Raw genomic sequence first — 11,904 nt, 5'->3', positions numbered from 1 at the left:
TTCTTTTTTGTTTTCTTCTTATAAGTCCGCTTTGCCTTTTTTCCATCTTCTTTGGCTGGACTGTCATAGCCATCATGTTCATCACAATGTTGCTGTTCATCACACTTTTCCTCTTGGTTTTCAAATGCTTTAGTAGCATTTTTAACTTTCTCTGGAGCAGCAGCTTGTGTAGAGCATGCCCTTTTCATTACAAGGCTGACACAGTATGATACCCTGGATGGGTATGCATTATGGCTGAACATTTGGCACATCAGCTTCTGAGAGTGAGAGAACATCATCTGTCAATACAGATTGTCAGTTCAACTGCACTTTTTGTTTATTCTTGACAACAAATGTAACAAGCAAACTAATTTTTGTCTGGACTGCATGTATTGTCAGGAAGTATTAGGTAGCTTCAGGACATGCCAATGCTATATATCTGTCCTGAAAGCTTGGTTGGTTTAGAGCATCCTGCCTTCCAATCCACCCACCTGTGGTGGACTGGGTTCAAGTCACTTTGGGCACTTGTTAGCTGCCTTTGACTGATATGTCCTCAGGGCAGTGGCAGTGGTCATGCAAATGGTTCCAGTGGCATCAGGGGGCAGGACAGACTGTGCCCAGAATTGTGGCACATTAAAATTTTGTTATCAAACTCTGCTGTTCATTTGAAATTTCATGATCGGATGGCAGTGGTCAGGGTTGCGCATAACAAGCACTGTCTAGTGTGAGCAATCCAGCTGCAAGCCAGCCTCAGCAATCCATCCATTCAAAACAAAAACAAAAATTAAATCACAAGAATGTATAGAGCAGTACTATGCACTTCACAGCACCCACAGGCCAGAGCTGCAAATGCACACTAATGGCAATGTCAGGAGAATCACAGAGCTATTAAACATATGATATAACCTTCCATCAACTCTTTCTTTTAGCTTGCACAGTACCAAATGGGCCATTTCAAGGTAAATTAAATTAGCCTAGGGTTTTCAATGACAGCACTGCACACTATAGCAGTCTCTGGTCCTCACTGCTCCAGGAGATGCTGGCAAGTAGACAAGATATTCAAAGTGCTATCAAGAAGACTTGATGCTTCAAATGAAAAACATAACTTTCAGATCAAGGTGGAAAATGGCATGCACATGCAAATGGTTTAGAATCTTCCATTGATCCCCCATGACTGAGCTTGTGATCCATTAAAACTAAATGCTCATACACAGAATTCAGCCAAAAATTTGCCCATGAACATACCACATTATATTTGCACCAACTCATTTTTAGCTTCTCAGGCCAGGTGCTGGATCACATATGAGCCTTTGCTATGACAATAACAAAAATAAAGATGCCCATGACCAGTGATGTATCACGTTTTCCACACCTCAATTTAGTTCCCAATAGCTATCTGTTGGAGATGGTGCCCAGTTCTTGAACCATGAAGCAGCCAGGAACCAGAATTAATGCAAAATGATCCAGCGCATCAGAAGTTCAGAAAGAACCAGTTTCCACCCTAGCATTTTCTAAAAAAAAATACTGCAAGAATTAAGACCGTGCCTAAAATTATGGTGACGGATTCAGCATGCACCAACATGTGGCATGAAGTTATTGGATGGTTTCAAAACGAGGCCCAGGATCCAGGAGGTCTACCATGTTTAAGCACTAGTACACGACCAAAAGGCACACGAGAAAAGACGGAAATTTCGTTGTTACCTTCTTGAGTAATTGACGCATATTCCCCGAGCTTGTTAAAACGCTGTGAACCAAAATAGGCCGAAGAGCTTGAGCCATTATCCCCACATACGCGGTCCAGGGCGCAACTTATGTGCTTGCGCGCTTATTTTGTCATCAATGCTCAATTCATGCGCGTGTGAGACAGATATAGAAAAGCACGTGCAGCTAAATCGGACCGACCCTACCAAATGCAGCAATCCGCTCTCTCAACGATCTTTCTCCGCAGCGGTTGCGGGCCCGGGACATCTGGCTATCTGGGGATTCAAAGCAGTCAGTGCAACAGTGTATCCGCATCTGAGATTGGAGGTTATCAATCGTCATTACAGGTGTTAGACTGGAATCGAGGGGGCAGCTGACTTGAAAATTCAACAGGAAAATGTAGAAAGTGTGCGTTCCCCTGGCAAACACGCAAGTTTGAAATGTCCCTTTTTTGAAAATTGAGGGGATTTGTTCTCCCCACCCACATCTCCACCCTCAATGGTTTCAATCATTTTGGTATCGTTTACCTACAAGCACTATAAATTTTGATATATAAGAAAAGGTTCTGATGCGTGCCACCCTCACATATGTCTTGCTGTGAATACCAATACATTATCTTGGGCAAACCCGGAATGGCCGGCCCCTCACCTACGGATGAGCGTTTTAACATTGGGAGAGGGATGGGGTTGTGTCAGAAACTATGGAACAATCCAGCAGTGAATGGATGCTACTGCGTGGCATAGATAAGGCATGCAAAAACCAGCTGGCGGCGGCCATTTTTAGAGTGCTGCCAAATATCTGCGTGGGTTCCACACGCGCTTCACGGGACGGACGTACCGGGGGGGGGGGGGGGGGGGGACTAGAGCCATTGCCTACACGAGCCACGATGTTTTTGCTAGAGATACAGAGTAATTTCGCAGGAATTCCATTCCAAGTGCCAGGAATTCAAACAAATGGCTTTTGCCCTTCCATTGAGGAAAAGTTGGCATTTGCCTGCTTCGCGGCGCCTGAATATTTCACCCCGAATGTCACATTTCCAAATTTGGGATCTGTTACAAAATGTTATTTCCGAGGCATGCATGCAGGGTTACCCGGCACTAAGGTTTTGATCCTTGTGATAATGGCGTACCTTTCGCTACGTGGACATCACGTACATAAGGTAAGAGATGGCACGGTTTTGATGCCGTGGTGTAAGCGTTGCTAGTCTCATCTTCCCTAAATTATCAACACGAACCAGTAGGCGCACAACGCATGCTGGGTGTTACACCACTGGCCGGACTATTAGGCGGCCAAACTTTGTCGAGCGTATCTTATCTATGTATGTCGAGTAAGCATGTCGGGCGTATCCTTGTGACCACACCTGTCGAGTATATATTAAGCTTCGGAACCCCGGCCAGAGTTCTGAGGCCAGCCCCACGCGGACGCCGAGCTACAGCTCCGCCCCCCCCCCTCCCCCCAAACGGCTACTTTTGGGTAATTAAACGACGCATTCGACTATTCTTTGTCATTCATCAACGACATAACCCACCGATCTCTCTGATGACCACTCACAGACGTGGCCAACGACGAAACATCAGGTCGGTGCGAGGCTCGCACCCATGAGTTATGGGCGGCCAGCCCTCCAAGCCGCAAGCCACGCTACGTTGTCCCTGTACGGCGAAATTCCGCTGAAAATGACCTGTTTCCCGTCGCTGGTTGTGCCAATAGCTTGCTTCCAAACACAAACACCTCCTTCGGAATCGAAACTTATATTAAACTACTGATTCGGATCCATCAAGCGGCAACTAAACAGAACGTGAACCAGTCGTGAAGGATAGAACAGCCGACCGAAGTGTACACCGACGTACCCAGAGGACAGCTCGGCGTGGCTCAACGCCGGATGAGGTGCCGCGTCGCCCCCGCCCGTGCGGCGACCGATCGTCCATTATCGAACTCATGCAACTGAATTCCCGCGGCGAGCCTGGGCCTGCACGCCCATTCGCTGCGCCGCGTTGCGTCGCGTCGTGTGGCGTCGCGTCACGTCACGTCGCGTCATGTCACGTCACGCCACGCTCCTCGCGACGCGCGTCACGCTCCCAGCACGTGGTCGCGCCCCTCGCGCGCGCGCGCTGGCGCGCCGCGGCCGCGCGCCCCACCCGGAGGCCGCTCGGCGTACAAAAAATATGGGCCGTCCGGGCGGTGGGCCGTCTGGCGCCGCACAGGTCACAAGAGCCAAGGATGGCGCAGGCAGGTGGCCGCCGAGGCGCGCCGCTCCGGGTCGAACTGCAGCATCGGCAGCAGGAAGTCGGCGAAGGCGACCGCATCGGCCTCAGGCCACTCGTACTTCTCCTGCAGCACTTCGTGCAGCGACCACGGCTTCAGCTTGGTGATGTGGCGCAGCTCGCCTGCCGGACGGGGTGGGATCAGCGGCGGGTCACGGCGGGTCACTGGTCCGGTGCCGGCGGGGGATCGGAGGTAACAGGAGTCGAAGGAGGTTACCGAGGCGTCAGAAGATCGGCGCCAAGGAAGGAGGGGAGACGAAATTACGGATCGCACGAACAAACCAATTGGGACAGGTGAGACCAAGACGGCCGAAGAGGCAGTACTACATGGCAACAAAGGCGTGCAAGTCAACGAATAATATTCACGTCAAATCACCAACACTTAATTGTTTCTGTCTTAAGTGCTCGCGCCGAAACGGGGAAAAAAAACTCAAAAACGGCACACGTCAGCACGAGCACCAACCGCTGTTCTCCACCGACCGCACTGCACCCACCTTTCTTGTTGAAGAAGTCGCGCGAGTATTTGCCATTGAACATGATCTTCCTGGGTATGTCGCCCATGAGCTCGATGATGTGCGCGATGTGGTCCTCATCGCGGCTGTAGTTGTTGCCAGTGTGCGGCTCGAACAGGTAGTCGCCGGTGGCCAGCTCGAACGCCATGCAGGCCGTCGACCAGATGTCGGCCGGCGGCCCGTAGCCGGCGCCCAGCAGCACCTCCAGACAGCGGTACTGGCGCGTCTGGATGTCCTCCGTGAAGTGGTGGTTCTGCCGGCAGAGGCGGGGCGGGCGGGTCAGCGCAGTGTCGGAGCGGCGCCGGTACTGTGCACGAGCAGCGGTCGCCCTCGCCCTCGCAGCCGAGGAGACGGCGGCAGGCACGACTGTGTAATAACATGACGGAGGGCCCGAGCCAGCTCGGATCGGGGCGGCGCCGGTACTGTGCACAAGCGGCGGTCGGCCTCGCCGCCGAGGAGACGGCGGTAGGCACGGGCCGATGCTGCGGCGCGCGGCACGATTGTGTAATAGCATGATGGAGAGGGCCAGAGCCAGCTTGGACCTATCACAAGCGTAACGCGTCGGCCTGAAAACATTAACACCTTCTTACTGGTCAACAAAATAAACTATGACGACACAAGTTTTCCAAGGGAATGGTTTGGAGCTGAAACTGGCGACAGGGTTATTCACGCCACCAACGTTACCCAACTGAAAACACCGAAACTGAAGACTAGCACCCAGAGCGGGCCCATCGTGAGCGCCCGACTCACCGTCCAGCAGGCGTTGCCCAGGTCAGCGATCTTCACCTTCATTTCGCACACCTCGTGCACGGGATCGGGCTTCTTGGCGGGCGCGGTGCCGCCAGCGCTGGGCGGCGCGGCGTCTGCGGACGGCGACCAGCGGTCAGCGGGGTTCGCGTGCCGGCTGGGGGAGCTCGCGAGAGGCCGGAGCGAGCGGACGGCCACGCCACCCGTTCGGCACGGCATCAAGCACAACACGGCTGCTCTCGTCCGTACAGGACGGACGGGAATTGTATGCAAGTGGCTCGCAGGACAGACTGCCGACACGGCCGAGCACAGAACAGCGGGCACAGCATTACGGAAGGATGGAGGCCATGCATCAATCTCGGGATGGGATAATTGTTCGAACTATCTTCCCCGTCTGCTGTCTTAGTCATTGCTCGTACACTACACACTAATACAGCAGACGAGGATGGCAGAACCATCATTCCGCCCGTGAGAACAATGGCGTCGCGAAACACAACGCAGAGAGTCGCATCACGCAGAGAGTCGCATCACCAACAACGCGTAGGGATCACCGACAAACTCCCTCTGCCAAGATTATGGCGTGCGCGGTGCGTCGGTCGCGGCCCAGCAGCAGAGGTAGCTCGTGAGGAGCACGGCCGCGGCGACCCAGCTTTCCGCCGGCCACCAGAAGGCCGTACCTCGGTCCAGGACCACTTCGCCGGGCGAGCCGGGCGGGCCGCCCCACGGGCCGCACGACGGAGACATGGGAACGGGCACGGACGGGAGGTCCAGGTCACTGTCGTCGTCTGGGGACACGGGCCGGCTGCACGTCACGCTCGCCCCGCCCGCCGCTGCACCGCGTCGGGATACGGAGGACCGGGCGGCGGGCGTCGCAGGCACTCAGCAACACGATGAGTCGCGTGCCGTCCCCCGCCACGGCGCCGGGCGCATCCCCCGCCGCTCCATCACGAGAGGGGCATCCCGGCCGCCCGGGCCCCGGACGGTACCCACCGCTAGGTAGCGCCGCCCCTGTCCACACCCGGAGGCCAGCCATGCGTCTGCCTCGCGACCGCAGGCGGCAGCTCTGTCCGCTGTTAGTCGCGGTGCGCCGACGTCCCCCAAGCCCGCCACGCTTCGACGCTACCTCAGGGTTCGAACTGGTGAGTTCGATACGCACTGGCGCCGCCGTTATCAGGCGCCCGGTTCCAGCCAGCAGGACAAATTGCGACGCTGCCGCCCGTGGCAGCAGCAGCTGTGCGGCTCACAACAGAGTCGAGGGACACCAGTGCCATCCATCGGCTCCAGCGGAAAAGCACTACGCCAGCTGCTCCCTCGCACTTCTGCGGCCCCTCCTACACAGGAGGGGTCTATCCTCACTCCAACCCGCAGGCTGCCCCCGCGCCCCCCTCCCCTCCCCGGGCGGACGACAAACGCGACGGGAGCACGTCCGACCTTCGTCCACGTCCACCCAGTCGTCGTCGTCGTCGTCGACCTGCGCACCATCGCCGCACGTATCCTGCGGCTGGAGCGGCCGCGCCACCAGCAGCGCCAGCGCCGAGTCCGAGCGGGAGGCGCCCGCCGCCGCCGGCGGAGAGGGCGCCGTCGCCGCCGACGCCGCCGGCACTGGTCGGGTCACAGGACAGGTCAGAGGACTCGGGTGGGACGCGGGGACGGAACGGCCAACTGCTGGGATGGGGGCAGATCAGAGGCATGTGGGGACGAAGCGGCGGGGTGGTAGGATGCAGAGCAACGCACTGGCGGGTTTGACATGAGCCAGGTACGGTTCGGCAGGATCACACTGGTACTGGACAGGTCCACGACACTGGCGGGCTGTAGAAATGCACGGGCATGACGGAAAACAGGGGCGGTCCAATGGGACTCACAGGAGCACCGCCAGTTCGTCCGCGTTAGTGAAGCGCGGCGGCAGAGCAGGGGATAGTGCACTGAGACAGGACACCGGAAGGCAGGGCAGGACTGACGACACCAAGCCCGCACACCAGCCGCAGCGGCCCGGACCCGGCCGGCGCGCGGCCGGGTCCCGTCCTCACCGTCAGTGGCCTGGCCGGCCACGGCGGCAGCCGGCGCCTCCTCGGGCGCCTCGCCCTCGGCCGGCGCCGCGCCGCCGCCGTGACCGTTGCACGCCTCGGTCGCCGCCGGCTCCAGGTCGTACGGCAGCGTCACCGTCTCGCCCACACCCGAGTGCTCCACCAGCGCCACCTCCATGTTGGCCAGGCTCTGGCGGTTCGCTGCGAGCAGAGGGAGGCTCTCACGACGGAAAGGTGGCACGGTCCGGAGGCAAACAGGGTGCTCGTGCGCAGCGTTAGGGTAGTTAGGATACAACGGCGCGGCCAGCAGCCATGGCCTCAATGGCAGCACGGCTAGGAGAAGCATGTTGTCCGCAATGCCTGAGGTAGATGGGACAGCTTGGCTCACATTAAGAATGAAGTCAAAAGCGCAAAACAACATTAACGGACAAAACATCCATTCACCGCAGCGTTTCGCGAGGACAAAACACTAGACAGCGCACGACAACGTGTTACCGGCGCAAAACAGAACGAGGCCCGTCCGGCCGCGGGTCAGCCCGAGTCAGCCATCCACCGCCCACACCACTCCACGTCGCGCGACGATCTCACACCCACGCTTCTCGCGTCCCCTGTGAGCGGCTGGCGAGAGCGATCTCACGGCAGTGCCGTCCGCCGCTCTCACCTAGTTTGGCGGCCTCGCCGTTGGCGCCGCCCTTCTGACGGTCCCGGCTCGGCTCTGAGTCGCGCTTCCGCTCGGCGACCTTCTCGGCGGCGGCGCCCACGTCGGCCGCCTCCCGGGGCGTCTCCTCCGGTGGCGTCTCCTGCCGCGGCGTCTCCTCCGGCGGCGTCTCCGCCGTGCCGTTCTCCCGCGGCGTCTCCTCGCCGTTCTCCCGCGGCGTCTCAGAGCCGTCGTCGTCGCCGTTCTGCGACGCGTCTCCGTTCTCCTGGGTGCCGTTCGTCCCGGTCGGCGCCTGCGCAGGCGTCTCTGCGGCGGCGGCGGCGGCGGCGGTCGGCGTCTCGCCGGCGGCGGAGGAGACTGTGCCGCCCTCGGCCGCCGACGCCTGCTCCTTCTCCCACTGCTCGGTGAGCTCGGCCATCTGCTCGAGGCGCTTTGCCTGCCGTTTGGCCTTTTTCTTCAGCTTCTTCTTCTTGTTCTTGGACAGCGTGGCCGGGTCGGGCTGCTGCAGATGTTTGGGCGCCGTCGCCACTGCGGAAAGAGCGACTCCGGTTACAGAGCCGCCGAAGGTGCGCAAGACAGCCCATGGGTGACACTGGTGACTGTGACATCACAAACGAGACAAGGTTAGTGGCACATCCATGCATGGCTGCGATGCCGTCGAATGCAAGCACAGGACCCTGCGCTCCACACTCCAGCTCCAACGCGGCTGCCGGACCTGTCGGGATAGCGGACCAGCCGCCACTAATCCTGCGTCGCCGCCGCCGAAAGCGCCACTGGACGCGCCGTCCGGCCGTCGCCACTCACTGAACGAGCCGGGCAGCTTGAGTCCCATCTTCTGGACCTGGGCGGCATCGGCGGCCAGCCGGCGCACGTGCGCCTCGTCCACACACAGCAGCACGTTCTCGGGCTTGATGTCCGTGTGGATGATCTTGCACTTGGTGTGCATGTAGTCGAGTCCCTCCAGCACCTGCGGCCAAACAGCGACAGCTCACACCACCGGCAGGATGAGCCGAAGGACAGCTAATAGATGGAGACGGTACGTTCAAAGTGTGTGTGGGAAGGAAGGGGGGGGAGTGTTCAGAGGAGCTAGCGCCCCCTCCGTCGGTATTTTATGTAACGTAGTGGTTTAACGGTATGGGGGTTTCGTTCTCGGCGTCCTTGCGTCACGGCCTCGATCACTCGCTCGCTGTCAGCATCCACACCGTAACATGTATGCATATATGTCCCCTCCAATCCGCGTGCTTAGTGAGCAGCCGACCACTCAGGTGGCTGGGGGGGGGGGGGGGGGGGTCAGGCCGCGGCCTCGGGCTCAGTCACCGAGCCCAACGGCTCATTCAAAGGCAGACCACGCGCGACGACTCCGTGGCGCGGGACCTGACTGACGCCGCCAGCACCCCTAGCATAGCATCGCGTCGGCCCCTTTCCAGTCGGTGCCATCTAGCGGGCGGGGATAGGTCGAGGAAAAGCCTGCCGTGGTCAGGCTTGGACCGGAGGCGAGACCCCCCACCTGCCTGACACGCGCATTAGCCAACCGCGTTACCGAGCTCATGAGCACAGGGCAGAGTATTTGCACGAAGGTCACGTGTGTAGATGTGGCAGTGCAGCCATGCTGCGCGCGTGAGAAGAAACTGCGCCCGGGGAGTTTGCTTGCAAGATGAGCGCTCTCATGACAGCGAATACCTCGAAGACAGTTTCCCCTCACGAAGACTGGGAATGTGAGACGGCCAACGTAAAAATGATTTTCCACCGTTCGCGTCCCACCACACGTCCGGCACACGCACCTGCTTTACGATGGACTTGACGTTCGGCAGCGGAATGCCCTGGTAGTTGCTGCGGATGATGAGCTTCAGCAGGTTGTGGCCCAGCACCTCGAACACCATGCAGACATGCGTGCCGTTGACGCCGTTGATCTTGAAGTCGTCGAGCAGCTGGACGGTGCGCTCCCGGAACGGGTCGCCCTCGTCGCTGTCGCGGACCTGGCGGCGGCGAGAGACGCGGTCGCATTGGCGGCTGCACCGGGCACGGCGCGCTCTCGGCAGCTGGACGGTCCAGGGCCTGCCTGCTCCAGGCAGGTGGGCTCTACGACGCCAGCAGAGACGGGACAATACCATCGCGCTGCTCACTGGCAGCCGAGTAACACGTGCTCGAGTTGGGATCTTCCGCTCGGTGGATGGAAGTCCAGACGAGGCAACATCGGCAGCCATTAAGTCACACACCTGCGATTGTGAACGAGGCCCGACAAGACGAGGAGCGTCACAAGGCCCCAGTCCCAGTCTGCGTCAGCGGACCCAACACGGCTCACCACCGGAACGGCGGACCCAAACACGGTCCACCACCGAAACGGTGGACCCCACCACGGCCCAGCGCCGAAACAGTGGACACAACACAGCCCACCACCGAAACAGCCGATCAGACACGGCCCACCACCGAAACAGCCCATCAGACACGGCCCACCCCCGAAAGAGCGGATCCAATCACAACCCACCATCGAAACAGCGGACCCCGCTACGGTCCACCGCAGAACACACAACAAAGCGCGCCGTACACCGTGCCAACCACGTGGCCTGTCTGGCGCGTCCGCTGGTCCAGCGCCAAACGGCCCCACCAGAGCGAGGAGGCGAGAGTCCGGGGCCAGAGGCTCACACGGCAGCGGTGCTGGTAGCCGGTCAGCCGGCGGCGGAGGGGGGGAGGGACTCACGCATTTGAGCAGTTTGATCTCGTCCAGGGCTGTCTCTGTGTAGTGGCTGGCACTCTTCACCACCTTCATCGCCACGAATCGCTTGTCCCTGCGGCAGAGAAGCCGTCAGGAACACAACAAATGGCATCACAAACCGGGTGAGTCATGCGCCGGTCAGCTGGTCGACTTTGGCTGCGAGGGGGGGGGGCGCTTTCAGAAGGGGTTGGGAAATGAGACGCAGTGGCAGACAAAGGCAGCATAGAGCCTCCCAGCATCCCGTTTCATAGCCGGCCAATTCAACTGATATCATCTCGTAGAGCGCCCATAGCGAACTGAAATCGCTGCTCGCATGGAGGCACACGTTGCGAACGAGTTAGCTTATGCATTCCACACACGATTCTGAAGACACGGACAGCGTAATGCGACGATATCGACGGAATATCTTCTGGGGAAAGTACCGCTATGTCACGAGTGCGTTCGGCATAAATCAAGCCTAGACCTCTCGGTGACAGTGCGTTACACCGCATGACCCCGCGACACTACGAGGTCTAGAATAGGCGTTTCCTACAAGCAGCGCGCGTAACTACGACACGTCCGAGCCGCGCTAGACGGAGGGCAGATGTCGCGGCCCACCAGCACACGTACCGGATGTCCCAGCAGAGCCAGACGGTGGAGAAGTGTCCCCAGCCCAGCTTGCGGATGACGTGGTAGCGGCCGTGGAACATGTCGCCGATCTGCACCGGGTGGTAGCCACCTGCGGGGCGGCGCGGCGCGTCAGGCTCGCCGCGCACCCAGCCGGCCGCCGGCCAGTCGGCGCCCGGGTCCAGCGGGCCGGCCTCGGCGGCGGCGGCGGCGGCGGAGACGGCGGAGACGCTCAGCGGCGGCGGGCCGGCCGCCGACCACACACACCGAGGCTGGGAGACCATCGGCGGCCGTGGACGCGCCGCCGTCGCTGGACTCGGCCGGCCCAACACCGCGCGACGGGGCAGCGGTCGGTCGGACGGCGCGGATTCGGCCCGCTCGGGGATGGGGCGCGAAGCCGCGCGGCCGGCCCGCCCGGCGTCCGCGCGGCGCCGGATGACGCTGGTCACTGGCGGCGGACCGGTGGCCCCCGCGCCGCCCCCCGCTGCTCACTCGCAGGCACTGGTCGCCGCGAGGACGGTCTGTCCCGGCCAGGCGACGCGGCCCGGGAGCGGGACGATGCCGGCTTCTGATTACGGTTGCAAAACACAGCTGACGGAGGACTGCCGTCAGCATGCAGTCCTGAGCGGCCAACGGACGGTATGAGTCAGCGCGTATAAACGGTCACGGGATGGCGCCTCCTGAGTGGAAACCAGGCTCGCTG

General features: G+C 59.9%; 1 protein-coding gene across 1 annotated transcript in view; it reads right to left on the bottom strand.

The window, feature by feature from the left end:
* Positions 1-3,408: 3,408 nt before the first annotated feature.
* Positions 3,409-11,904, bottom strand: part of LOC119090052 (SRSF protein kinase 3) — a 32,094-nt gene continuing 23,598 nt past the window's right edge. The window contains exons 4-14 of the mRNA XM_037212846.1: positions 11,205-11,313; positions 10,581-10,668; positions 9,664-9,858; positions 8,687-8,849; positions 7,886-8,410; positions 7,322-7,425; positions 6,632-6,695; positions 5,891-5,985; positions 5,204-5,581; positions 4,436-4,706; positions 3,409-4,064 (exon numbers count right to left, since the gene is read on the bottom strand). Coding sequence (XP_037068741.1) covers positions 3,883-4,064; positions 4,436-4,706; positions 5,204-5,581; positions 5,891-5,985; positions 6,632-6,695; positions 7,322-7,425; positions 7,886-8,410; positions 8,687-8,849; positions 9,664-9,858; positions 10,581-10,668; positions 11,205-11,313 — 2,174 coding nt within the window. The 3' untranslated portion in view covers positions 3,409-3,882. The remainder of the gene's footprint in view (positions 4,065-4,435; positions 4,707-5,203; positions 5,582-5,890; positions 5,986-6,631; positions 6,696-7,321; positions 7,426-7,885; positions 8,411-8,686; positions 8,850-9,663; positions 9,859-10,580; positions 10,669-11,204; positions 11,314-11,904) is intronic.

The sequence above is a fragment of the Pollicipes pollicipes genome, unplaced genomic scaffold (genome assembly GCF_011947565.3).
Source record: "Pollicipes pollicipes isolate AB1234 unplaced genomic scaffold, Ppol_2.1 Scaffold_3087;HRSCAF=3621_pilon_pilon_pilon, whole genome shotgun sequence".
NCBI lineage: Eukaryota > Metazoa > Arthropoda > Thecostraca > Pollicipedomorpha > Pollicipedidae > Pollicipes > Pollicipes pollicipes.
Note: the sequence above shows the minus strand (reverse complement) of the source record. Positions and strands in the feature narration are given on the sequence as shown.